At 55.3% G+C, this 25,123-nt stretch overlaps 1 protein-coding gene and 1 long non-coding RNA gene across 2 annotated transcripts; one reads left to right on the plus strand and one right to left on the minus strand.

Annotated features, from left to right (window-relative positions):
* On the minus strand, positions 161–19,592 carry SLC2A11 (solute carrier family 2 member 11). The gene is given in 13 exon segments (XM_001929403.5): positions 161–1,287; positions 1,475–1,602; positions 1,820–1,895; positions 1,974–2,075; positions 2,426–2,536; positions 2,659–2,813; positions 2,816–2,845; positions 5,646–5,794; positions 6,292–6,421; positions 8,408–8,532; positions 12,278–12,438; positions 13,936–14,034; positions 17,773–19,592. Coding segments are annotated over 13 exon segments (1,488 nt in total). The 5' UTR covers positions 17,794–19,592; the 3' UTR covers positions 161–1,086.
* LOC106505982 lies at positions 19,173–23,628 on the plus strand. Its single transcript, XR_002338927.1, has 4 exons — positions 19,173–19,312; positions 19,585–20,056; positions 22,408–22,605; positions 23,022–23,628. It is a non-coding gene; the product is annotated as an uncharacterized LOC106505982 (long non-coding RNA).

Consider the following 25,123-nt stretch of genomic DNA (forward strand, 5'->3'; position numbering starts at 1 on the left):
GTGCAGGAATGTTCACAGCTGTTTTATTCATGATAGCCAATGGTTAGAAATAGCCAAAAAGGCCACCAACAGAGAAATGGGTTCATAAATTATGGTCTACCCATACAGTGGAACACTACTCAGCCATACAAAGAATAGATGCTAATACATACAACAATATGCATGAATCTCAAAAGCTTTATCTGGAGGGAAGCCAGACACAAATGCATACATGTGGTGTGGAAAAGACAGCAAATTCTTCAAAGGCCAATCTGACCTATGGTGACAGAAGGCAGGTCTGTGGCTGCCTGGGGTCTGGGACGGGGTGGGGTTTTGACTGCAAAGGGGCATGAAGGAACTTCGGGGTAATGCGAATGTTCTACCTTGATGGTGGTGGTGGTTCATGGGTATGTACACCTGTCAAAACTCATCAAATGTATGCTTAATATGGATACATTTTATTGTTTGTAAATCATGGCTCAATAAAGTTGACTTTTTAAAAATCAATTTCTTGAAAATTCCTTCCTAACCATGCCCCTCTCAAACACTCCCCAGCATACACACCCTTCACAAGTTGTATTTTCTTCCATTGCGTATCCCAAGTTTGTAATTACTATTATTATTATTATATATATATATATTTTTTTTTGCTTTTTAAGCCCGCACCTGAGGCATATGGAAGTTCCCGGGCTAGGGGTCAAATCGGAGCTACTGCCACCAGCCTAGGCCACAGCCACAGCAATGCGGGAGGTGAACCACATCTGAGACCTACGCCACAGCTCATGACAATGCTGGATCCTTAACCCACTGAGCAAGGCCACGATCAAACCCACATCCTCATGGATACTAGTTGGGTTCATAACCTATGGAGCCACATTGGGAACTCCCTGTAATTGTTTCTAGTGGTTTCCTGTTAACTGCCTCTAGACAGGGAGCACCAAGAGGTCTCAAATTCCATCTCTCCGAGTCACCACTGACGGCCGAGCACCATGTCTGCACATAGTAGGTGCTCAACAGGCACTCATTAAATGAGGGAATGAGGGAGCTTAGTAATGGAGAGGGCCAGAGGGGAGAGCAGCTGGCTGGGCCCCAGCCACACCTGCCGACCTAGAGCTCTGTGGCCTGGATGACTCCCGGGCCCCTCCACTCTGGGTCCTGGCTCCACCTGGGGAAGTTGAGTCTGTGCAATTCCTCAGCGATCTCCAGGAAGGTCTTGCCTTTGGTCTCAGGGAGGAACAAGCCAGTGTAGACGGCCCTGCAGACACAGACACAGATGAAAGGCACATAGAGGAAGTGGGACAAGCCCTCCTGTGGGTTAAGAGAGAACAGAGACCTGGTGTGGCCCACTTAGCCCTCGGACAGAAGGCCCCATGACAGGGCCTGATGAGGGGCTTGAGCCTCTTTGCTCAGATGTGCCCCATCCCCTTCGGTTTCACACTCCCTGGATGGAGCCTCCCCTGGCTGCCGATGGGGACAAAACCTCAGGAAGGCCTACCATGATGAAGGGGAACCCCAGCCCCACCACGAACAGCATGGTCCACATGAGCACCCCGCAGACCATGTAGGCAGCAGGCCGGGTCGTCTGGTCAAACAGCTCTGTGGCCAGGATCCCAGTCACTCCAGCTGGAAGGAGAGGTTCTGATGGGGCTGCCAGGCATGCCTGCCTCCCCCACCACCTTGCCCCAGACAGGAAAGTGGGGGCCCCCAGTAGCTCCTCCAGCAACTCCCTCCCAGAAGCCTGTACAGGTGAGCGGGGCAGAGGCCACTCACCCATCCCTCACCCAGACAACCTTGCTCCTTCAGCAAGGCCCAAAGCCTGCAGCCCTTTGGGCCCACTCACCAGGGCCGATGCCAAAACTGAGGATGAAGGCAAAGATGCAGGACATGGCCAGGTACGGCATCCAGGGGAATGAGCTCTGTGCCAGAGGAGTGGGGTGAGGGGGCTGAGGGGAGCTCAGGCTGCCAGCACCCAGCCCTCATCTCCACCCAGCTACCTGCAGGCACAGGGCTGCGGTGAAGATGCTCGCCCAGCAGGTCATCAGGCCATAGCCCCCCATCAGCAGCATCCGCCGGCCCACCTTCTCGATCACCACACACTGCAAAGGAAAGGGGCCCTCTCTGAGGAACTAAGTACCCCTCAGGTCGGGGCCAGGCAGTAGGAAGGGACCTCATGGGGAGGCTGGAGTGCGTGTGAGGGGGGAGCAGGAGCAGTTTATCACTTCAGGGTATTAAGACATTAATTTCCCAGAGGTCTACGGTCACTCAACTTCAGTTTCCCCATCTCAAAATGGTGACGTGAGTGCCCAGCAAACAGTAGGTGCTCAATACGTGTTCACTAACTCGCTGAATTTTGACAGAGTGACCTGAAGTGGAAGTGGCTTAGCGCGGAGACTAGCACCCCGAGGATTCACTGCAGGACTGGGGATCAGCCTGGAGCCAGACTCACGCTGACCAGCACCGCCAGCAGCTCGCAGCCCCCGGTCCCGATGGCCGCATACTGGACCTTGTCTGGGGGGATTCGCGCCTGGAGGAACACGGCGGACGCGTAGGCGTACACCTGCGGGACAGCCGAGGGGCCACTGCGGGCGGGCTCCCTCCCAGTCCATCCTGTACCATTTTGTCCCACCTAATCCCACCTTAAGCCACCCTCTGCCACCCCCCCACCTCGCCCCGGCTCACCGCGTCATTTCCGCACAGCTCCATGGCCCCACCCAGCACCACCAGGCTGGCCACCTGCCTCCGCAGCGCTCGGTTCCCGAACAGCTCCCAAGGACGCTGTGCGCGGCGGCCCAGGCAGGCGATGCGCTCCTGCTCCAGCTCCGCCAGCTCCCCGCCAGGTCCGCTGGACCCCGCAGCCGATGCAGCGCTGGGGGAGGGGGCAGGCGGAGGACTGTGATCTTTCCTCCCGCAGGCACCCACAGTGAGCTCCCCACTCCTTTCAAGGGCTCCCTTGGTTAGATGGGCATGCTTTTCCTTGTCCTGTCATTTCACTGAGCCACAGACCAGAAAGGACTATAGCAACTTAAGGGGGGTGGTGTGGGAGAAAGGGGTCTGAGGTTCAAAACAAAGGACACAGCTGACGCAGATGCCACTGTCGTCGGGGTTCTCCACCCCTCCCTGTATCCAAGCCCTTTACTATGGGAGCTGACAGTTGCTCCCACAAAGGGCAGATGGTTGCCCTGGGCTGCGCCCTGTCCTCTGGATCTGTGGGAGCGCACCTGGAACCCTCCAGCCCAAGCCTTAAGAGACCTTGCCTGTTTCTACTTGCTCTTCTGTCATCATCGTAAAAACTAGCGGTGGGGTTGGCCCACTGGTCCCAGGAAGAAGCGGAGATAGCCTGATTGGAACGTCCTAGATCAGCCAACGCCCAGCTGACCCACATAAGCAACTGGGATGAGCAGAGTCTCTAGCCAAACCCAACCCACATCAGCCAACCTCAGAGAACTCTGAGGCTTGAGCCAGCTAATTGCTTCTTTGGTCTGCCGCTACAGAAGCAATTTCTGCTTTTGTTAGGCAGCAACAAAGACACTAAAAAAACAAAACAAAACAAGGAGTTCCCATTGTGACTCAGTGGAAATGATTCTGACTAGTATCCATAAGAACGCAGGTTCGATTCCTGGCCTTGCTCAATGGGGTAAAGGATCCAGTGTCGCCCGTGAGCTGTGGTGCAGGTTGCAGACATGGCTCAGATCCTGCGTTGCTGTGGCTCTGGCATAGGCCGGCAGCTACAGCTCCGATTCAGCCCCTAGCCTGGGAACCTTCACATGTCTAGGGAGTGGCCCTCAGCAGACAAAAGACAAAAACAAACAAACAAACAAAAAAAAAAAAAACCACGTTTCTCATCTTTAGCTTCTCCAGCCAGGAAAAGTCCTGAGTTACAGCCTGAAGGCCAAGACAAAATCCAGAGCACTGCCAAGGAACCACCACCTCAGGGTGAAGATCAAGTCAGGGGTGGGGCTTAATGCAGTGCCTGCCTCATGGACCCACCTGGCTGGAAAAAAAGGTGCATCACAGAGGCGTATTATGGGTATTGGTCCACATCAGCTCAACATGCCCCAAATTCCCGTAATTAGGTCACAAGAGAAAAGCATGTCTTAAAAAGAACTGTGGGTGTGGCTTTTTGGCACATAAATGCATTGAAAATTCACATCATTTTGGAGAAAGCTGCACTGACAAAAGCTCTAGCAGCCTGGATGAAAAGAGACCAAGACAGTTTGAAAGATACAGACTTCTGTGTCGCAGTTTCCTATGGGTGCATTTTCCAGTGCCCTCTCAACTGTCGAGGAAGGTGATGGAAAAGGAAAGACATCTCGGGAGAGCAGGACCAAGAACATGGGGGAACCATGGTCCCCTCCTGGAGGCGGAGCCAGGGCTTGATGGAGGAACGCTCCCCACCCTAAGGCCGGGGGACATAGCAGCATTTTCCTAGGGCACTCAGCATTGGTATGGATGGGACTGCTTTTGCCTCCTTGCCGCCTCTTTTTTGAAAAGAGAGTTAGTTCTGCTTACACTGTCCCGTTTCCATCAGTTCAGCCTAGTGCAGCTGGGGCAGAAGACTTGTGTTCTTATCCCCTAGGTTTGGATCAAGAAGAGGCATATATAGGGACTTCCCTGGTGGCTCAGTGGGTTAAGGATTCATTGTAGTCACTGCCATGGCTTGGGTTGCTGCTGTGGTGCGGGTTTGATCCCAGGATGGGAAACTTCCACATGCTGTGGGTGCAGCCAAAAGAAAAATTTAAGTAAAAAAGAAAAAGAAAAGGCACATATGGACCTGACATGATCTTAAGATTCTGGACTTCAAGGCTGAGCCATGATTGGGTGACTATGGGTTGGGTGGGAAGGTCCAGATGAAATTGAGCATATTCTGGACCCAGGAGAGACATAAATAATAACTGTGGTCACCATGGCAAGCTGGGAATACATCTTGGGCCCTGGTCCTCACCCCTCCCTAAATCTATATGCCCTGCCACATGAGTGGAGATACTAGGGATTTTTCCATCTCTGGACTTTGGGCTCAAGGACAATAACTCTCTTTGGCTAATGGGACCAAAGGTTTGGAAAGTGCTTGCACAGCTGGATTTGCCTTCTTACGCCTCTGCCACCACCATAATAATAGCATTCCTGGGCTCATCCATCAGGACCAAGAGTGAGAGGATAGGTATGTGCAGCAGAGCTGAACTTCCCCAGTCCCCAACACTGTGATCCAATCCAGCTGAGCTCAGCAGGGTCATGCAGCCAGCCCAGCAAGTAAATGAGTAGAAGATACAGCTAATGCTTTAAGCAGAGATTTGGGGATTGTTTCTTGGGCATCAGTGTTGTGGCCACTGCTAACAGATAAGACCATCAGCCCAGCTGGTACTGGGTCCTTGAGGTGCTACCTGGTGTTGCACCATCTTGCAGGCCTGGGGTCAGGGGGCTCCTTCTCTGCACCACACTGGGGGTCCCAGATGGCAAAGGCTGGATCTGTTCCATCCCACTGCACTGGTGTTTAGGACAGCCCCTTGATAAAGCGTTTCAAAGGGATGGATGGATCATGAAATTGAGGCACAAAGAGAGGATGAGCTTTTCCTGAATCAATGCAACCGAAGAAGTGAGGAGGCACATGCTCTGGCCAGATGTGCCCTAAGGTCAGGGGTGGTCTGGGGACACCGATGTGGGGGACTCACCTGCCAGGCAGGCCTCAGAATCTCCACGGTCAATGAGAAGGTAGCGCGGGCTCTCAGGGAGCAGAGGCAGGGAGGCCAGCTGGAGCAGCCCCGGCACCAGGCAGCTGGCCAGCAGCAGGGGCCAGGCCTGTGGGCCACCCAGGAGCTCCCTGGGGAAATGGAGGAGAGGCTGGGCCAAGACGCTCCCTTGCCAGAGTCCTGTCCCCTGTCCCCTTCCCACCCTCCTGAGGGCAGAGGGTCTGCATTGTCCTGTGCTTCTTCCTAACTAGCTCTGGGTCTGGACACCCAGGTGGGCACTCACGTTAGGGCAGGTTGTGACCCCACCTTAATCCACAGCTCTTCCCAGGGCACCAGCTCTGCCCTCTCCTCTGTTTTCTGGGATAAACAGGACATCCTCCCTCTGAAAACCTGAACCCACACCCTCCCCTCTGTCCAGACTGGTCTTGGCTCCCTGACCTAGAGAGGCTGACAACCGCCCGCTGTGTGCTGGTCAGATGCAGGGGGAAAGGGTTTCATGGCCTCGATACAGGGAAGCAACACCTTAGTCTACTTGGGTGGGGGGGTAGCAGGGGAGAAATTTAGGCGAAGCAGGGCTTTCCCTGGCATCCCTCTATGCACTCAGTGCCCAGAAGTGGGGGGTGCTTACCTGAGTCCCACCACCTGACCCATCACGATGCCCAGGGCAGTGAAGATGGCTGAGGTCATGGCCACGGCCCCACGGAGCTCCTTGGGGGCGCTCTCCCCCAGGTACATAGGCTGGACATTCATGCTCACCCCTGGACACATGCACATCACAGCATCAGCCACAGGCTGGACTCCCCACAACGCCTGGGCCTGCCCCCCTCACCTCCAGGCTCCAAGTCCTGCTCCCCGAGCCCAAACACCCTGAGGGTTCCTCCCCACCTGTTGTAGGGCCAGACAGACTCCGGTCCACACCCAGGACTTCTGAGAGAGAAGCCCCATCACTGGGAGGCATGTGAGGGGCTTGGAGGTAAGTGATGCCCACTAGCTGCCCCGGCTCTCACCTCACATCAACTACCGCTTCAGGTTCTCCCCACCCGGGCTCCCCCAGGGATGCATCTGGTGCCCAGGCAGCCGGGCACCCCCACTGCCCACCCTGGATGGTGACAGCTGGCAAAAACTAGCAGGGTGCAGAATTGGGGCATCAACCATCTGGGAATGGCAGCGACCGCTATTCCATCCTCTCCACACCTGGGGCAGGAAACAGCCCTCGTGGGGCCTGCTGCTCTCTAGGCACCTGGCGGGGGAGCAGGGAGGAAGGTGGATACCCCTGCTCTTCCTGTACACACTTAGGGAGGGATTTCTTCTGTGCTAGGGACTTGGGCATAAAGACAAAGTAAGACCTATCCCTTTCCCCTGGGCTGTTCCTAGCGAGTCACTTCTAGTAAATAGACTGTGGCATACTGATGGTGTATGACTTCTGGGATTAAGACATAAAAAGCACTAGGGGAGTTCCCGTCGTGGCGCAGTGGTTAACGAATCCGACTAGGAACCATGAGGTTGCGGGTTCGGTCCCTGCCCCTGCTCAGTGGGTTAACGATCCGGCGTTGCCGTGAGCTGTGGTGTAGGTTGCAGACGCGGCTCGGATCCTGCGTTGCTGTGGCTCTGGCGTAGGCCAGTGGCTACAGCTCCGATTCGACCCCTAGCCTGGGAACCTCCATATGCCGCAGGAGCGGCCCAAAGAAATAGCAAAAAAAAGACAAAAAAAAAAAAAAAAAGCACTAGGCCTTCCTCCTTGTGCCCACATGAGTGGGCTCTGTCTCTTTCCCATGACTTCCTCTAGGGGGAGCCAGCCGCCACCCAGTGAGAACACTCAAGCAGCCCTATGGGGAGACCCACAGGCTGAGGAGCCTGGGCCTTCTGCAAACAGCATCAAAGGGCACCATCTTGGAAGCAGGGCCTGCAGCCCCAGTCAAACCTCAGGTGACTGCAGCCCTGCCTGACAGTCTGAGAACAGCCTCACGTGAGACTGCAAGCCAGGACCACCCAGCTAAGATACTTCCGGTTCCTGTTCCTTAGAAACCACGAGTTAATACATGGTGCATGTATCAAGCCACTAAATTTTGGAGTTCTTCGTATCACAGGAATAGATAACTAATAAAGACATCTGCCCCTGGCTGTATAAACAGTAGGAGTCAAAGGGGGTTGTTGGTGGGCACCCCTAAAAACCCAGGTGGATATGCCCAAAACTGTTCCCTCCCATGAAGAGCCCTGGAACCCAAGGAGTCCCTAACAGCTGTCCTGCATCTGTGGGGAAGATCAGATATAACTTGTCTGAGGTGCCTTTTCACTTTGACTGCCAAGAAGCTCAAGCTTAGAATGTTGCTCAAACACAAGACCTCTGCTAGTGTAGGTGGGGGGATGTTTGTCCTCTCATATCCCTGTACAACATTTCCATTTTTCCAGATCCACCTTAAGTGTCTAGTGATATAGAGCCTTTTAGCATTTGGCCAAAAAAAAAAAAAAAAATGGTGGGCATGAGTGGAAGACAAATCAATGAATAAAGAATAAGTGAGTGAGGAGTTCCCTGGTGGCTCAGTAAGTTAAGGATTCAGCGTTGTCACTGCTGTGGCATGGGTTTGATCCCTGGCCCAGGAGCTTCCACAGCCCATGCGTGGGGCCAAGAAAAAAAAGAAGTAAATGGATAAAGGGAACAAAGGGGATGCATGGAAGAATACAGGGGAAGAAAGGAACAGAGCGGCAGGAGGAGCCCCCCGCCCCCATGACCCCCCTCCTCATACCTGCGCTGACCCCCACAAGCAACCTTCCCAGCATGATCATCTCAAAGGAGCCTGCTCTGCGGCTGAAGCCAAACAGGGTCGCTGCGGCCACCACAAAGATGTTATTCACCAGCAGGGACTTCTTCCTTGGGCAAGTGAACACAGACAAGCTCAGGGTCAGTGCCTGGGACCCCCCCGGAGACCCTTCTCTGCAGCTCCAGCCAGCCCTGATCAGACCTGCAGGCCTGGGGGACAGTCAAGGAGGTAAAGCTCCGTGATCGGAAGTGATGTTGGCCCCTATAGCTAGAGTCACTCGTGGGGTACCCCAAGGGCATCCTCCTCTCTCTCAACATAACCCCAAATTCCTCTCCTTTCTGTGTACATCCAGCTTGAAATGCCAGAGTGTGCATTTTTTGGCTTTGTCCCTCCAGGTCCTTTGTAACACAAAGCGTCTAATATCTGATTGTTTGGCCTCAGTAAAACCCCAGAAAGGTGAGCAGGGCCTCTGAGAGTGAGGGAAGGGATCCCAGAAGCCAAGTTGAGTCCCCTCCCATGGCCCCCACACATCACAGTCACTGCTCAGTCAACCTTCAGGATGGCGGGTCATCCCTGCGCTCAATGGGACAGACTGACAACCAGGAAGGCACCCCAGGGAGGTCAGCAGCCCCACTGAGACGACACAGCGCCGCTCTGGGCTCCTGACCCTGAGTTCAGAACTGCCAACACACAGGTTACCCATGGGAGCTCGCAGTGGATCATGCGGCTCAGGTAGGGACAGGAAGATGGGCTGGAGGAGGCCACTGCCCCAGCCGACAGCCCATGGGTGAAAGTTGAGCCAAAGACCAAAATCCCCTGGTCCACAGGAAACAGAATGATGGATGGTTATGACAAGCTTGATCCAGCAGCAACTCCAGCTGTAAGATACACATGATTCCTCATAGGTCCTTCCATGTAGCAATTTATCAGACAAACGCATTTTGCTGCATTTCAGTGACAGCCAACAGTAGAAGCACTGAGCTTCTGCCCAGTGTCGCAGCTTTACCGACCCCCTTAAGGACACGGAAGCTCTCGAGCTGGAAGAAAGCCAAGAAAAGAGGAAGCAGCACGTACACCCAACAGGGTAGAGGCCACCGCACCAGCAGAGATCCTGAGGCCTGAGGGCACCTGTGCTCCCCTGGCTCTAAGACAGATGACCAACCTGAGCCAGCCTCTTTCCACTTTGCGGGCAGCCTGCCCCACATTGCGTGTTTTGCTCTGACACCTACACCAGGGCTTGCAAACCTGGAAGATTTGAGAGGAGGATTCCCTCGTGGGTCTGCTGCTTTGTCCGCAACCCTCTAGACCGAGGAGACTGCAGTGCTCAAAGGGCCAGTGGTGCCGCCTACAAGGAGAATCCTGATGTGATGAAGACTGAGGGCTTTCGAGTAAAGCCATTACTATCCCCTTAATCAGAAATAACTCCTGGCTTGTCACCAGGCCCTGGTGGATAATAAACACCAGACTGGGATGTTGGGCAATTGTCTTAGGCAACAGAGCCCTGGTTTTCCACTACTTGAAGTAGAAGACATCTGATAAAAGAAATGTTCACATGTTGAGATCTAGGGAAGTCATTCTGACTTATATATGAGTTAACTTGAATTTTATGCTAACTAAAATAACCTGTTTGTGGCCTATCAAACATACACTGTACATCTGCTTTAATTATTGAAGAAAGGGGCACCCTGACCAGAAGCAAAGATGTCCATGTTAAAAATAAAGCTTGGGAGTTCCCTAGTGGCTCAATGGGTTAAGGATCCAGCATTGTCACTGCAATGGCTTGGGATGCAGCTGTGGTGTAGGTTTGATCGCTGACCAGGGGAATTCTGCATGCCACAGGCACAACCAAAAAAATTTTTTTTTTGCTTTTTAGGGCTGTAACTGCAGCATATAGAAGTTCCCAGGCCAGGGGTCGAATTGGAGCTGCAGCTGCCGGCCTACACCACAGCCACAGCATTGCGAGATGCGAGCCATGTCTGTGACTTACACCACAACTCCCTGCAATGCCAGATCCTTAACCCACTGAACAAGGCCAGGATTCGAACCTGTATCCTTCATGGATCCTAGTTGCGTTCATTAACGGCTGAGCCACGAAGGGAACTCCCCACCAAAACTTTTTTAAATAAAAAAATGCCTCTCTTCCAGGGATGCCAGTTTTGTTCCTCCTCTGATGATAAGACTCCCTTCCCTGGTACCAAGGCCAAACTGCCTTGCTGTGTACGTGCTGGTCTGTTCTTTTTCTCTTTCGGAAACCTTGAAGACATGTAACCCTGACTTGTGTGATGTCATTTTTTTCTGACAAGATATAAAACTGCAATGAAAATCCAGCTTTTCTGAAGCAGTTTCTCAGGGTCATCTGGGACACAGGCTTCTGGGCTAGACCTCAGTTTGGCTTGAATAAAACTGTTTTCTGTTCTTTTTTTTTTTTTTTTTTGGCATGGCATACAGAAACTCCCCAGTCAGGATTTGAACACTAACCACAGTAGGGACCTGAGCCACGGAACCACCAACACCAGACCTTTAACCACTAGGCCACCAGGGAAATCCCTCTTTTTTATTCTTTTGTTGATTATTTTCCTCAACACATCCAAACAGACACTCCTATTTAACACACAATATGCTATTTGTGCAATTTTGCATCCAACAAGGGGATCGTGCCCACGGAACTCAGGACTGAGTTAGGAACCCCATTGCCCAGAAGCAGATGGCCTTAGAGAGGTCGGCTGACCGGCGGAGGGACCCACACCATCAGGACTCCCGCGCCTACCCAAGCATGAAGATCTTAGGTAAACAGCCTCCGCCCTTGGAACTGCTGAACCAAGACAAGAATGGAGAACCGAAGGACGGACGTCCCCAAGGCAGGCAACAGTGTGACCGGCACCAAAACCAAGGAGCAAGCCCTCTGTCTATGCTTCCAGGCTCTGGGTAGTATGACTTAAACTGCATTCATCCACCAGTTGCTTTTCCCTTGATTGCTTTCTTCCCTGCTCCTCCTTCTCTCCTCTGCCCGAGAGGTGTCTCGAGGGCAGTTCAGTTTACCATGAAGTGTGGAGGCTGCCGACCATCAAGAGGTCAACTACAGCGGTGGCAGGATGGTCCATGCATGGAAACCCCCTGCCCTCAGGAGAAACACAGCTCTACTGCATTGGCCCCGGTGGCTGTGCAGAGACGGTGCCCTGGTTGTCTGGTGGCAGGGAACGGAGGGCCCCCGCAGAGCTGAATATATGGGATAAAGGTGTCCATGTGTGCTGGGGGCCAGCCCCCCCCCAGGGGGGGCAGAGGGAGCCGCTTGTTTTTCTGCTCGGCCTTGACTCGCTCCCGCTGTCTCACAGGTGCAGGCGCTCCACCCAAGATGGGCCAAGAACAACCCGCCTTCCTGGATTCTCAGCTTGAAGGCAGATGCTGGAGTTGGAGCATGGTTGGAGCTGAAGCCACCCTCCTGGGAGGAAAGCCCAGGCTCTGCGGCCTTGGACCCTGCCATCCCCAGGCCTGCCTTCCAAGAGCACATCCTTTCACCCTGTGGGCAGCTCCAGTCTCCATTCAGCCAGCCTGTCTCTCTTGTTTGCCACCCAAGAACCGTGTCAGTTGGACGCAAAGGGGGAAATCCAGGAGCAAACACTTGCTCACAGTAACAGCACATGCTGGCAGCCGTGGGTCCCCTCCCAACGTGAGACCCTTCCTTCCATCACATCCCCTGGGAAGCCTGGGTCTCAGGGCGACACTGCAGGCAGAATGGGAGGCCAGTGACATGCTGCCCAGGACCTGGGCCTGCCGGGCCTCCTGCCCAGAGCCCTCAGCCTGTAGACAGGAGTGCCCCTCATTGAAGGGCATTCGGGATGCATGGGAAGCACTCACCTTCCCAGCTTGATGGCCAGGGGCCCAGCAAGCAACGCTCCAAGGAGGCCCCCCAGGGGATACAGAGATATGATGAGGGACCACACCAGCAGCACCAGGTGATCGGGCAGTGGCCGGCCAGTTCGCATCTGCCACGTCTCATTGGTGAATTCCTGAATGTGCTGTGGACGAAGAGGCCAGTCAGTGCCCGGGGCAGGGTCCCCCTCCCAGACCAGTGCTCTCCCCAAATCCTGCGCCCCTCAGGGCGCTAAGCCAGCTCTTTCAATTTTTTTTCTTTTTCCTTTGTTTTTATTTATTATTTACTTATGTATTGTCTTTTTTTGTCCTCAGTGCACAGAGCAAGGCCAGGGATGGAACCCGCAACCTCATGGCTCCTAGTTGGATTCATTTCCGCTGCGCCACCATGGGAACTCCTATTTATTTATTTATTTACTTTTTTTTGAGCCAGCTCTTTCAGACACAGCGTCTCCTGGAGCTCAGAGATGGCCAGTCTCTATGCGCCCCTGAGTCCACTATCAGCCCTGTCCCCTCTGCTTCTGGCCTGGGCTTCACCTGCATGGGCCACATGAGCAGGCTCCCTTGCTGACCAGCTTTCTGATGGACTTGGCCATTGATGAGCACCAGCGGGGCCTCAGAGGAGGCAGGAGAGGGGTCTGTTCCCAAGGCTCTCTCCCCGGGGAGGTACCTCAGGCTGGCCACAATGCTTGACCAAAGGTTGCTGCTCCTCTCAAGGTTCCGCTTATCCCTCTGGGGGTCGGGGCAGCACTAAAGCTGCATTACTGCACCCCCCTGGCCTGTGTGTCCTTGTGGCCTTTGCAAACCGTCCTTTGTGGTATCAAGACCAAGTGACTTTTCTGGAGCATGTCATGTATTTCCTTGGGATGGTGACAAGCCCCCTGAAGTGCTCTGTTAGATACACATTCTGTATTTGTTGTGAAGACTGGGAATTAGGCCCAGAGAAGTGAAATGACTTGCCCATGGCCTCAGCCACAGGTCAGGACTGTAGCCAGGTCGTCCAGACACCCCAGAGCCCCATCCCCCCCGGAGCCGCTGCTCCAGGTCTGTGGACAGGCCTGTGTGGTTAGGAATGACTATGCTGGGGGGAGACCCAGATAGACTCCCCATGGTCAGAGAATTCATCACGTCATCAAGGTCAGTGTCTGGCTGGTCTTAGGCCCTCCAACGGGACGTGAGGGTCAGTGTGTGGAAGTGTGGGGCCAGCTCTCTCCAGCCCGGGCCAGTTCAGGGTAATGGCTGTTAGCTTGGTGTCTGCCAGGGCCCTCTGGAGGAAGGACCTGTTCCCAGGGAGCTGGGACCAGGGCCAACCTCCCCTGACCTTGGATGGAAATTCTCAAGGCTGACCATTCAAGGGGGAAGGAGTCTCTGAGGCCAAGAAGGTCCCATTTGCAGGAGCAAGTGGTAGCTCATGGGAAGCAAGGCCTACGAGTGTCCTGCTGCAGGTAGATCCCCTCCAGCCTTTGAGTTTGCACTGAAGTGGACACTCAATGCCTGTTGAAAATACAGACATACAAATGCAGCCAGCTCAGACCCCAAGAGCGCCACCAAGTGGATGCTGGCCTGAAGATCCAAAGCAGGCAGCTATTGGCCCTTGCCCAGCACCCACTGGGATGGTGATAGTGGGCACAGAGGGTACATACCAAGGTTGGGGCATTGATGATAGAGAGGTTGTAGCCAAATTGAAAAGTCCCACCAATGCCAGCTGCACAGATGGTCAGGAGCAGGATCCTACCCTGAACCTGTGGAGAGAGGAGAGGACAGAGGGACTGATTACAGCCTCCACAGCCCTCCCGGGGCTGGACTCCATCAATCACAGCATTGTAATATGTCTGAATTGGGCAATAATGTCTCCACTTTGCAGATGAAGAAACTGAGGCAGAGAGGAGAGGTGTTATCTAGGTCCCATGGCTGAGGCACCCCAGCCTTCTGCTCTGAGTCTGGGATCCAGCTGCCCCTCAGTCCATCCCCAGCCCCACAGGATTTGCCTGAGATGGACAGCCATTCCCAGCCCTCCTTGCTGAGCTGCTCCTGGGCATGCCTGCTGTGGCTTCGGCGACAACATCCTGAGCTGGGGCCTCAGGGCAGTGAAGCTATGCCTCTGGCAGGACAGGAGACCCTAAGCCCCCATGCCTTGCCCCTGTGAAGCTCCTAACAGAGTGGCTGGGCTTCCCTCAGTTCCCTCCCAGTCTGGACCAGGAGGGCATACGCAGCAGCAGAGAACAGCCTGGGTCCCAGTGCCGGTTCTGCCCTTCTTCCCCCATCTTCTCACTGGCCCTGCAGATAATGGCTACCTCTAGGTGGGGGGACAGCCAAGGTACGTGTGTACCACACACACGTGAAAAGGGCAGCTTTTCATCCTTGTGTAGCACCCTTAGACATGGAGGGAGAACTCCCCAAGGCACCCAGCCATGAGGACTCAGCGCCCTGATGCCCTGTCAAGTGTTTTTGTTTTTTATTTTTTTCTTTCACACCACAGTCTGAGCAAGTTCCTGGGGCAGGAATTGAACTCCTGCCACAGCAGTGACCTTCACCACAGCAGGGACAATGCTGGATCCTTAACCCATTGAGCCACCAGGAAACTTCAGGGTTTGGCTAGGGGTCTAATTGGAGCTGTAGCCCCCGACCTACGCCACAGCCACAGCCATGCCAGATCTGAGCCATGTCTGCAACCTACACCACAGCTCATGGCAACGCTGGATCCTTAACCCACTGAGCAAGGCCAGGGATTGAACCCGCGACCTCATGGCTCCTAGTCAGATTCGTTTCCATCACGCCATGATGGGAATTCCTTCCCTCTTATAATTTTTAATTATAAAATAACATGATCATTAAATTTTTGAAAAGTTAGTATACACTGAAAGTTCTCTGCTCTCCCAAAGAGCAGCTGACAGCAATGAACTGCTTCCCTTGGGTATTTTCCTAGACATTCACAAAGTGGTTACTATACAAAAATCAAATTGTTGATCTTTTCTCAGCAAATCTATATGACCATTTTTGTTCTGGCAAATTGTCCTGCAAATATAAAGTCCTGTGTCCTATTTGTTATTCTTTATATACTTAAATACAAGTTTCATGGCAGAAGGATGTTTGGCTAAGGGCTTTCTAAAGAATTTCCAAAACCTGAGGACTACTTGTTTATTCATTGATCAAATACCAAGTGCCTGACCCAGCCAGGGTGGGGAAGATAGATTGCTGGGAAAAGACCTGCTTTTCATAGAAGGGTGAGGAACTGGGCTGCAGTGGGGGGCAGAGGAAGAGGCTCCAAGGACAGGATCTTGACAAAGGTATTGCCACCATCTGGAAGCAGGTCCATGACAGGCACCCTGGCTGCCCATAGTTTCTACAAGGTCTAGGTAACTTCCTCCCAAGTCGGAAGCCACAAGGGAAGCCAGCTGAGAACCCAGAAGTCCTGTCTCACTGGAGTCACATGGAAGCTCCTTGCATAGGGCACGGAGGTGAAAGTTCCACTAGGATAGCAGATCTTACCAAGCAGCAAGTCATGCAGTGCCTCATGAGAACTGAGCAGGTTTCCAGGACAGCAAAAATTAATTCCGGAGTTCCTGTTGTGGCGTGGCAGAAACAAATCCGACTGGTATCCATGAGGATGCAGAGTCCATCCCTGGCCTCACTCAGTGGGTTAAGGATCTGGCATTGCCCTGAGCTGTGGTGTAGGTCACAGACTCGGCTCGGATCCCCTGTTGCTGTGGCTGTGGTGTAGGCCGGTAGCTGTAGCTCCGATTTGACCCCTAGCCTGGGCACTTCCATATGCCGAGGGTGTGACCCTATACAGCAAAAAAAAAAAATTACTTAATTCCATGAGATCCTGCATGGAAACTGCCTAGTCCCATGACTGGTCATGAAAAACATTCAGACACTAGCTATGGCGGTGATTATTAATTCAATGAATAAAGATTTCTTGCCTCCCTACCATGGGCAATAAGTCTACTGTTCTAGCTGCTGGGGATACAGCAGTGAACAAAAGCGATGAAATCCCGTAACCTCATGGAACTTCCTTTTCAGCCGGTGTAAAACAAGCAGTAACAAAAAGAATAAGGTATGTCAGCTGGTGCGACGGACACAGAGCAAGGAAAGGTGAGGGAGTGCTTGGAGAGTGTGGTCAGGGAACACACGCCATGCAGGTTATCTGAGGGAAATCAAAGCAGGTTGGCGCGGGGCGGGGGAACCCAGGGGTGGGGCGGTGGGTGGGCGGTGTGGGCGTGCTCTTCCCGCTGCCCAGCTCCCTTGGGGATGCAGGACCTGAGGACGGAGTTTACAGGGAGCCTGGAGGAGATGAAGGTTTGGGAGAGAAGTGAAGGTGGAAAACAGACCCAGGACCGGATGCAGCGGCCAGGACTGCAGTGACCAGGGGCTGCTGCTTCTGGGGGCGTCTCCGGCCTGCACGAGGACCCAAGGGCACAGACATAGCCAAGGATGTTAGCCCGGGACGTGGTCCTTTCAGGGGCCCGGCACAATGCGACCCCACGCAACCTTGCACTGGCTCCAGCCCATCCCTGCGGGTGAACGTCTGCTCCTGCTCGTCTGGGCCCAGCACCTAGCCCCACTGTGCAAACAAGCACCAGATACTTCTGTACACTGGACGCCTTCGTTGAGCCTTCCAGAGTGCACGCCGGTCCGCAATCCCCCATCAGAGGAGTCTGTGCCGGCGGGTCTCGGAATTCTGACCTTCGCGAAAAGCCAAGTCCACGGCGGGGCGCATGCGCGCTGGGCATTTGAGCGGCGCAAACCTCTCTGGCGGCAGAGGCGTTCGCGCAAGCGCAGTGGGTACTGAAGGAAATCCGGGGAGCGGAAGGCTGCGCGGAGTGTACCTTGTCCAGTGCCTGCGGCCGAGACACCAGCGCAGGCGCACCGGGTATTGAGGGGGTGCCTCACTCCCCAGGGGAGGCCGGTCGCCTGGGTCCGAGGATGTAACAACTGTGCCTGTTCATCCTCCGTCCCTCCCTTTCCGTTGCTCTGAGGCTGAAAAGCCACTGAATCCTTAGTCGGCGGAGCCTGGGGCCCACATCTGCAGACCGAAAGGGAACTCAGGTCTGAGGTCACCCCGGCCAACCCCCACTGCCTTCGCCCCCATAGGTCTCGGCCGGCCGCTCTGATCGGCGCGCTCCAGACTCGCCAGAAATCCTGGCCCTGGCCCCTCGTCCCCTCCCCCTCCCGCCCCTGGAGTGACTCTACCTGTCCCGGCCGCACCCTCCGCCCACCCCCGGACCTCCACCGCAGCCCTTTCAGGCCCCTCTGCCCGACCTCCTCTAACCCCCATCTGGCGCCCCTGCCGGAGCCGCCAAGGCCCGGGACGCCTCTGTCCCTGGGAGGTCCCGTCCTTGGGAAGTCCCCATCCCCAGGCAACTCTGAGGGCCGCGCTCTGGATTCTGCACAGATATCCCCGCTCCCCTCCAGTCCAGTCCAGTCCACCCTTTACCCTGAGGAGGGGCAGGACTAAGGATGACAAAAGGCAGACCCACCAGTCTCTGGAGGCCTCTCATCTGTCCGTTCTGGCAGAGCCTGTGACTTGGAACGCCGACCAGAGAACCAGTCTCGCGTTGCAGCCCGGGGATCCACAGCGTGAGAGGCTGGCCGGCCTGTGCGCCAAGATGCGTCCGTCCCAGTGGACCCTGCGAGGTGTGGAACCACGGGGTTCACTGGGCCGGATTAATCTTTTATTTCTCAGGTCTTGTGTGAATCCAGGAGTTGGATTAAGGCCAAAACGAAATCAGACTTGCCAAAGATGCTATATGTCGTCATAGAAACATACACCTGAAAGTAGGAAGTCATCCGGGCAGACTGTGACAGCACATACACCAGAAAGGATACCGCACTATCTTTATTGCTCATGCTTGGTTTTTGTTTTATTTCCGCTGCTCTGAACTTTTAAAAGTTTAAAAATTTTCTTTTAAAGCATGCATTTTTTAAGGAAAAGTACAGTAAACAAAATATTAGCAGTTGCGAATTGCATGCCTTTTTGCATCTACTGACATGATCACTGCTGTGATTAACAACCAGTTGCTCCCCACCCACCCGCCTTGGTTCTTTCTGAAATGCTGCCCAGACACCTCGCTGAAGTCAGCCCCTCAGTGCGTGGGCTCCCAGCCGTTAATTATTATCCTTAAACAAGGAAGCTTGAAGTTTCTCCTCAGCAAACAGTAACCCGGAGTTTAACCTTGAGTATGTGAAAGTCAAGGTCGTGAATGTTTGTGGCTGCCCAGTGTTGAAGGCTAATCTCAACAATCCACACGTGGGTGGCTTCAGCCCCTAAGATTCCACAAGGTGGAGCCTGTGCCCGAGCACCCCTACCGTCCTGCTGGAAGTCGGGGCTGGGCTGTCAGGTCTCCAAGTCCCGCGCAGAGCCGGCGGGATGGAGCCGCCAAACCACGCGGAGTCGGGGAGCATGGAGAGAATCCCCTAACTCCTCCTCCGTGGGGCTTCCCGCGTGGATTCCCACCCAGTCTCGGTTTGCCGGGGGAGAAGGTGGAGGTGGAGAAAGGGGAGGAGAGGTGGTCTGCCCACGGCCACCAGTGCTCAGGACCTGCGGGCCGATGGCCAGTGTGGGCGGTGACACCCTTCCCTCGATGTGGGAGTCACGCCCCACCGTCCCTCCTGCACGCTGGGACATCTCACTGCGGACGAGGAAACTGAGGCCGGGGGAAGGGGGATCTCCGGCGCGGATGCCGGCTGGAAGGCTCCATCCAGTCCACGCGACCCACCGAGCCGAGGGCTGCTCGCACTCCCGCACAGGCGGCGGAGCTGCCTCGTCGACCCGAAACCGCGGCCAGAAGATGTCTCCACGGTTGCCTGAGCCCGGGGTCGCAGCCAGGGTTTGGCTTCCAGACCCCCAGGGGATCCTTCAGCCAGCCCTGGCCGCCCCCGCCGCCTCCCTAGAAACGTGCTTTGGCCGCAAGAGGGCGACAAAGCCCAGACTGCGCGAGTAGACGCGGCGGGTCTCTGGACGTTCCCGGGGCTCCGCGGTGACCGGGTAACAAAGAGCCTGAGCCAGGGCCACTCCAGGTACGGAGCATCCAGGGGAGAGCTGCCTCCTCGGCCGCTGGGAGCTCCCTGTTCCCCGAGCCCCAAGTGATTTCGCTTCCTCTGTCCTGCGTACCCAGCCAGGTGGGCCAGGGCCTTGCGCAAGAGCGCTGACACCCAGCCCACCCTCCCTCTGCCTCCCTAGGTTCCTCCCCTCTCTGCTCCATGAGGGATGGGACAGGGGTCTGGTCAGGCGCCTAACCCGTGGAGCCAGAGCTCAGGCTGGACGCCTTGACCCCTGGTCTCTCCTGCAGGGCTCGGTCCATCAGCAGGCTGTCCATCACGGGTGAGATCATCTGGTACCTGCACGTGACCACCCCACAGACTCTAAGCCGCTTTGACCCGACTTCCTCCTTTCCGACATCGGTTTCCCTGGTTTCCCCGTCTGTCAGCTGTGGGTTCCAGGAAGAGCTGGGGAGTGGGGCGGCTGCTTCTTCAAGACCGCTCAGAGGCCCCTCCTCCTTGCCACCTTCCCTGTTCCTCCCACTTGGACTGGCATCTCTGCTTCACACCAGGCACCTCCAGGGTGCACTGGGTGGAGTTCAGGAGGCCAGCTGACCTTCAGCACTAGGCTGCCAGAGTGGGCAGTGAGCCACACCAAGCAAGCTGGCTGTCACAGGCCTGGCTGCAGCTGATACCAATGGGACCCCAGCAGTTCAACAGGGACTTCCTCCCTCCCAGCCTCCATTTGCTCATCTGTACAGGCTCTGTGCCCTCAGGTCCCAGGTATGTCTGTTGACCCTCCCTGCGCTGGGCATCCCAAGGGCAGGTACCCAGGATCTCCAGAGAGACCCTGCCCTTGGGTAGGTGGATGTGGGGAGCTGCAGCCTGGCTGGGTGTGGAGGGCAAGGCTTTGCTCTCCTCCTCCGAGCTGGCATCCACTCCAGTTCTGGGTCACATTTCCAATTTAACAATTCAAAAGAAAGAAAGAAAGAAAAAAGGAAAGGAAAAACCCCAAGCAAGAACCAGCTGAGCTACCCTTTGATATTTGAGGACTGAAGAGTGGGGCTGATTGCGGATAGGAGATTTTTGAAGCCATCTTAATTAGTAGGAAAGAATGTCCTCCTGGTTAGCTGTTCTAAAAATACAGCTGTGCCCACATCTGGAGGGGATGGGTGGGAGGCGAGGGTGGGGGTGGGGGATAGTGGTTAGACTGGGGTCTGAAGTGCTGAGGCCTGCATTCCTTGGTGGGGGAGGCCCCCTCCCAGGAGGGCCCGTGGAGAGGGTGGGGGCAGATGCCAAATCAGGCAGACCCCTGTGGCTGGGCCACCGGGCGCAGCTTTGGGATGGAGCTGAACAGACAACCCATCCTTTCCTAGGCCCACTCTCACTCCTTCCCTGGCCCTCCCCACAACCCAGGCTCAGTTTCCCCAGCTGTGCTGAGGGGATAGGCAGTGGCCTGGTTAATGCACCCCGCTTTTTTTTTTTTTTTTTTTTTTGTCTTTTTGCCTTTTCTAGGGCTGCTCCCGCGGCATGTGGAGGTTCCCAGGCTAGGGGTCGAATCGGAGGCATGTGGAGGTTCCCAGGCTAGGGGTCGAATCGGAGCTGTAGCCACCGGTCTACGCCAGAGCCACAGCAATGCGGGATGTGAGCCGCATCTGTGATCTACACCACAGCTCATGGCAACGCTGGATCCTTAACCCACTGAGCAAGGCCAGGGATGGAACCCGCAACCTCATGGTTCCTAGTCAGATTCATTAATCACTGCACCACGACAGGAACTCCCACCCTGCTTCTTTTTTACCAATCCCTGCCCAACGTGGGCACCTCGGGCCATCTAGTCTCAAGCCTCTGACCAAGGAGGGGATTTTTTCTGGATTTGAAATGTGTGTTATTTATTAGCTTTTACTTGTCGCTTATTTGTTTGCTTCCTCATTCTAAGCAAATATTCACTTTTGTACCTAATCCTGGATTTGTAATTTTGCATTTGCTTCTTAAAGAGGCCCCAACACCTCATACAGGCTGAGGGAAGTTGAGCAAAATGCAGAGGAAGGGCTTGTGGGGGTGTCTTTGTGGGGAGGACAGGCCACAGGGTTCTTGTCCCAGTGTGCGCAGGGCCTGGGCTGCTTGGCAGGGGTGTGGGTGGTGCCAGCCAGGTGGGAGGTGGGTGAGCCCCGGGCCTCTCCAAGCCTCTCCATCTGTCTGCTCTGAGTGCTGAGTCACTGGTCCTGGGAGCGGGCTCCCGGAGTGGTGGCCCCTGTCCTTCCAGGTCCCTGCCAGGTGACAGACCACAACTGCCTGATGATCTGGCTAGCAGGCAACAAATAGGAAGACCCAGTGGCCTCAGGCTGCACAGGGCACCCAGGGGTCACAGGGACTGGCTCCTTTGAGCATCCCCAGTGCCCAGACAGAGACCCATGTGGGGCTGCAGTCCTTTCACTGCATAGCCAAGCTCCTGTCACCTGAACACGAAGCCCCGGCCCTGCCATTTGGCTGACTCAGCCAAGCACATGATCTTCTTCCAAAACACAGCCCCACAGCCACACTGATCCTGAAAATAACTGGGGTGGAGGAGGGGGCCATCTGCCAGCTGCTCTGGGGCTCTGGGAGGCAGCTCTGACGCCCCGAGGTGGCCACAGTAGGAAGTGGGACTGAGAGGTGATTGCTGACGGTCATGACAGCTGGGCATTGAGGGTCAGGCTGGCCTGGCAGTGGGGGCTGGGGAAAGACCACCTTATCCAGCTACTGAGGGTAAGGTGGGGAGCCCCACGCTCCAGTGGCTCAGCAGGGGAGCATCCAGGGGGCAGAGTCGAGACATCAAAGGAGCACAGATGCGGCAGAGAGCTTTTGTGTCCAAACCACAGCTGAAGAAGGGCCAAGGCAAGGGACTTGGAAGACTTCCCTGGGGGGTCCTGTCCCCCAGCCCCCTAACTAGGCCTGTCCCAAACCATCAGGGGGCTTCCTTCTCAAACCTGGCCCTCCCCAATAGCTCAGCCTCCTTAGGCTCTCACTGAGGTCAGTGCCTTCTGTTTCCTTGACCCATCCACTCCCTCTCCGTCAGGTGCCTGCTACTGCAGGCCGTGGCCATCCTCCCCTCTGATTGCTGCCTTTTCTCTTGGCCCCTTCTTCCTCCAAAGAGCCGCCTTCTGAGGCTCACTCCCCATCATGCTGACAACTCCTGCGGTTGCCCACTGCCCTTGGGACGGAGACCACAACCTGTAGGCCCCGCTCAGCCTCCTCTCATTACATGCAGCTCCTCTTCCTGCCTCTGCCCCCACCCTCAGCCCTGTGACGCCTCAGGACCTTTGCACCAGCTGTTTTCCTGTCGGGCCCAGGTAATGCCTACCTATCCTCTATGCTGCCTACCTCCTCCCTCCCCATCCTGCCCAGATTGCTGAAAAGCCCTGGAAAGTGGATTCTGTTACAAGACTCAGAGAGCCAGGCCCAGGTCGCTCCTGCTGCAGGGCAGGTCCGCACGGCCCACCTGGACAGTTTGTTGTTCTTGTGCTCTGGCCATGAGCAGCTGCTGCCAAGTGAGTTCCGGATTCAGTGCTAAAAATACCCTATGACCTAGACAGGAAGGGCCACCGGGGACACAGCTGCTGGGGATGGGGTGGCTGAAGCTGCAGTGAGGCCCACCCACCGCAGTTGTGGGGTCCATGAGCCAGGAGATGGGGGGGGCACCAGGTCCACCTCCAGCAGTCGTCTTGTTTCTCATCTTATTTCTGCTTCTTCCCCTTTGTTTCCACAGGCACATGCTGCCTTCAAAATAAAATACATTTTAAACTGAGGGCATGGGGCCCTAACAGAGTCCTAACAGAAGGTAGGTGGGTTCTGGTCCCTTCAGGAAGGGCTTCCTGGGGTAGGGGGCATTTCCACCACCCTCCCTCCCTCTCCATTTTTTGTTTTTTGTTTTGTTTTGTGTTGTTGTTGTTTTTTTGGCCGAGGTCTGCAGCAGCTTAATGTGGGAATCTCAGTTCCCAGACCAGGGATTGAACCCAGGCTGAAGAGGCAAGACTGTCCAGTCCTCACCACTAGGCCTGTCAGGTTTCGGGGTTGTCACTGGGGGCTCCTGAGAGTCTCTCGTGGTGTGGGAGGCAGTGAAGAAGAAAGCCAGCTCAGTGGGTGGGTGCTGTTTTGCCTATGGGCCCTGGGAGAGCCTGCATAGAGGGAGGAGTCAGGGTCCCCTGGGTGTTCCTAGACCCAGGATCCCTGGGCTCCTTGTTCTGCAGCAGGCAGGGTCCCGAGGCCAGTGAGGTGGCCTGGGAAGCAGACTCATCGTCACCTTGCCAAGGGACCACAGGTCCCCCTCCTGCCAAGGTCCTCAGCCCAGGAGAGGCAAAGCGGCCTGAACGGCAGGTCTGCAGCTGTGCTGCTCAGGACAGATGGCTAAGTAGCTGTGACAGTCCAGCACACTACCTGCCCAGGTCACCTAGGCCCCTGGGACATGCAAAGCCCAGGGCTTCACTTCATAAGTACTTGGAGGTGGCTGGGGTTGGAACAGTGAAACTGGTGCCTCCAGGACCTGGTAATGAAGGCCCAGTCCTGCTGGGTCTCAGTCCCTAACTGATGACACCCCTTGGCCCTGAGAAGGGACATGTGCATGGGACCCAGCCACTGCTCCCTGCACATTTCACCCCCACCCTGGGCTCCCAGCCTCCAAGGAATGTACTTCTGCACCTGCAAACCGGCTCCTGTCTTAGCAGCCCCATCAGCCCCATGGAAGGGGAGAGAAAGGCACCCCTCTCACAATGACAGCCCCTCCCCACTAGCCCCAGCCCAACCCTAAGTGGAGGGCCAGCCAGTGCCTGTGCTGAGGGCCTGGAGGCAGGAATGCCTCCCCCTCCCCAAGAACAAGACACCCGACCCCCTTGCTGGCTCCTTCAAGCCTGGTAGGTGCAGTCGCCCATGCCTGTGTCCAAGGCCTGGCCCCTGCCCCACAGCTGCACCTCCACCAGGATGGGATCTGCTCCGCTGGGCTCAGCTCCAATGGGATCATCAACCCTGTGGCTAACCCACATCCTGCCACTTCTGGCCCCCCAGGCTCCACCCTGCCTATGCCTCCAGTATTCCCTGCATCCTCCCCCTGCTCACTGATTCCTCTGGCAGGCTGCCCTCCCAGCAGCCACAAGGATCTTCTTTTCTTCTTCTCCTCTTTTTTTTTTTTTTTCCCTTTCTTTTTGCGGGCCCTGCAGTATATGGAGTTCCAAGGCTAGGGATCAGATCTGAGCCACAGTTGCAACCTATGCAGCAGCTGTGGCAACGCTGGATACTTAACCCACTCACTGTGCCCAGCCTGGGATCGAACCTGAGTCTCATCACTCCCAAGATGTGCACCACAGCAGGAACTCCCAAAGAACTGCTTCTTTTTTTGTTTTTAGGGCCGCACTTGCGGCATATGGAAGTTCCCAGGCTAGGGGTCCAATCAGAGCTACAGCTGCCGGCCTACACCACAGCCACAGCAACGCAGGATCGAGCTGCATCTAAGATCTACACCACAGCTCACAGCAACGCCAGACCCTTAACCCACTGAGGCCAGAGATCAAACCTGCAATTTCATGGTTCCTAGTCGGATTCATTTCCGCTGCCTCAGAACAGGAACTCCCCAAGGATCTTCTTATAGTGACAAGCATCACCTCTTCACAGAGTTTTCCAGATCACTTCATGTAGCATGGGGCCCACTATCCAACGCTCCAGCCTCCACTTGGCTGTTATTTCCATCAGCACCCTGCCCAGCAAACACTGGCTCTTATTTAGCATAAGCTCTTGGGTGCCTGTCTTCTTGGCTACACCAGGAGGGAGAGCATCTTCTGTTGGCCACTTTTTCCAGCATCCAGAACAATGCCTGGCAGC

The sequence above is a fragment of the Sus scrofa genome, chromosome 14 (assembly GCF_000003025.6).
Source record: "Sus scrofa isolate TJ Tabasco breed Duroc chromosome 14, Sscrofa11.1, whole genome shotgun sequence".
In the NCBI taxonomy this organism is placed as follows: Eukaryota; Metazoa; Chordata; class Mammalia; order Artiodactyla; family Suidae; genus Sus; species Sus scrofa.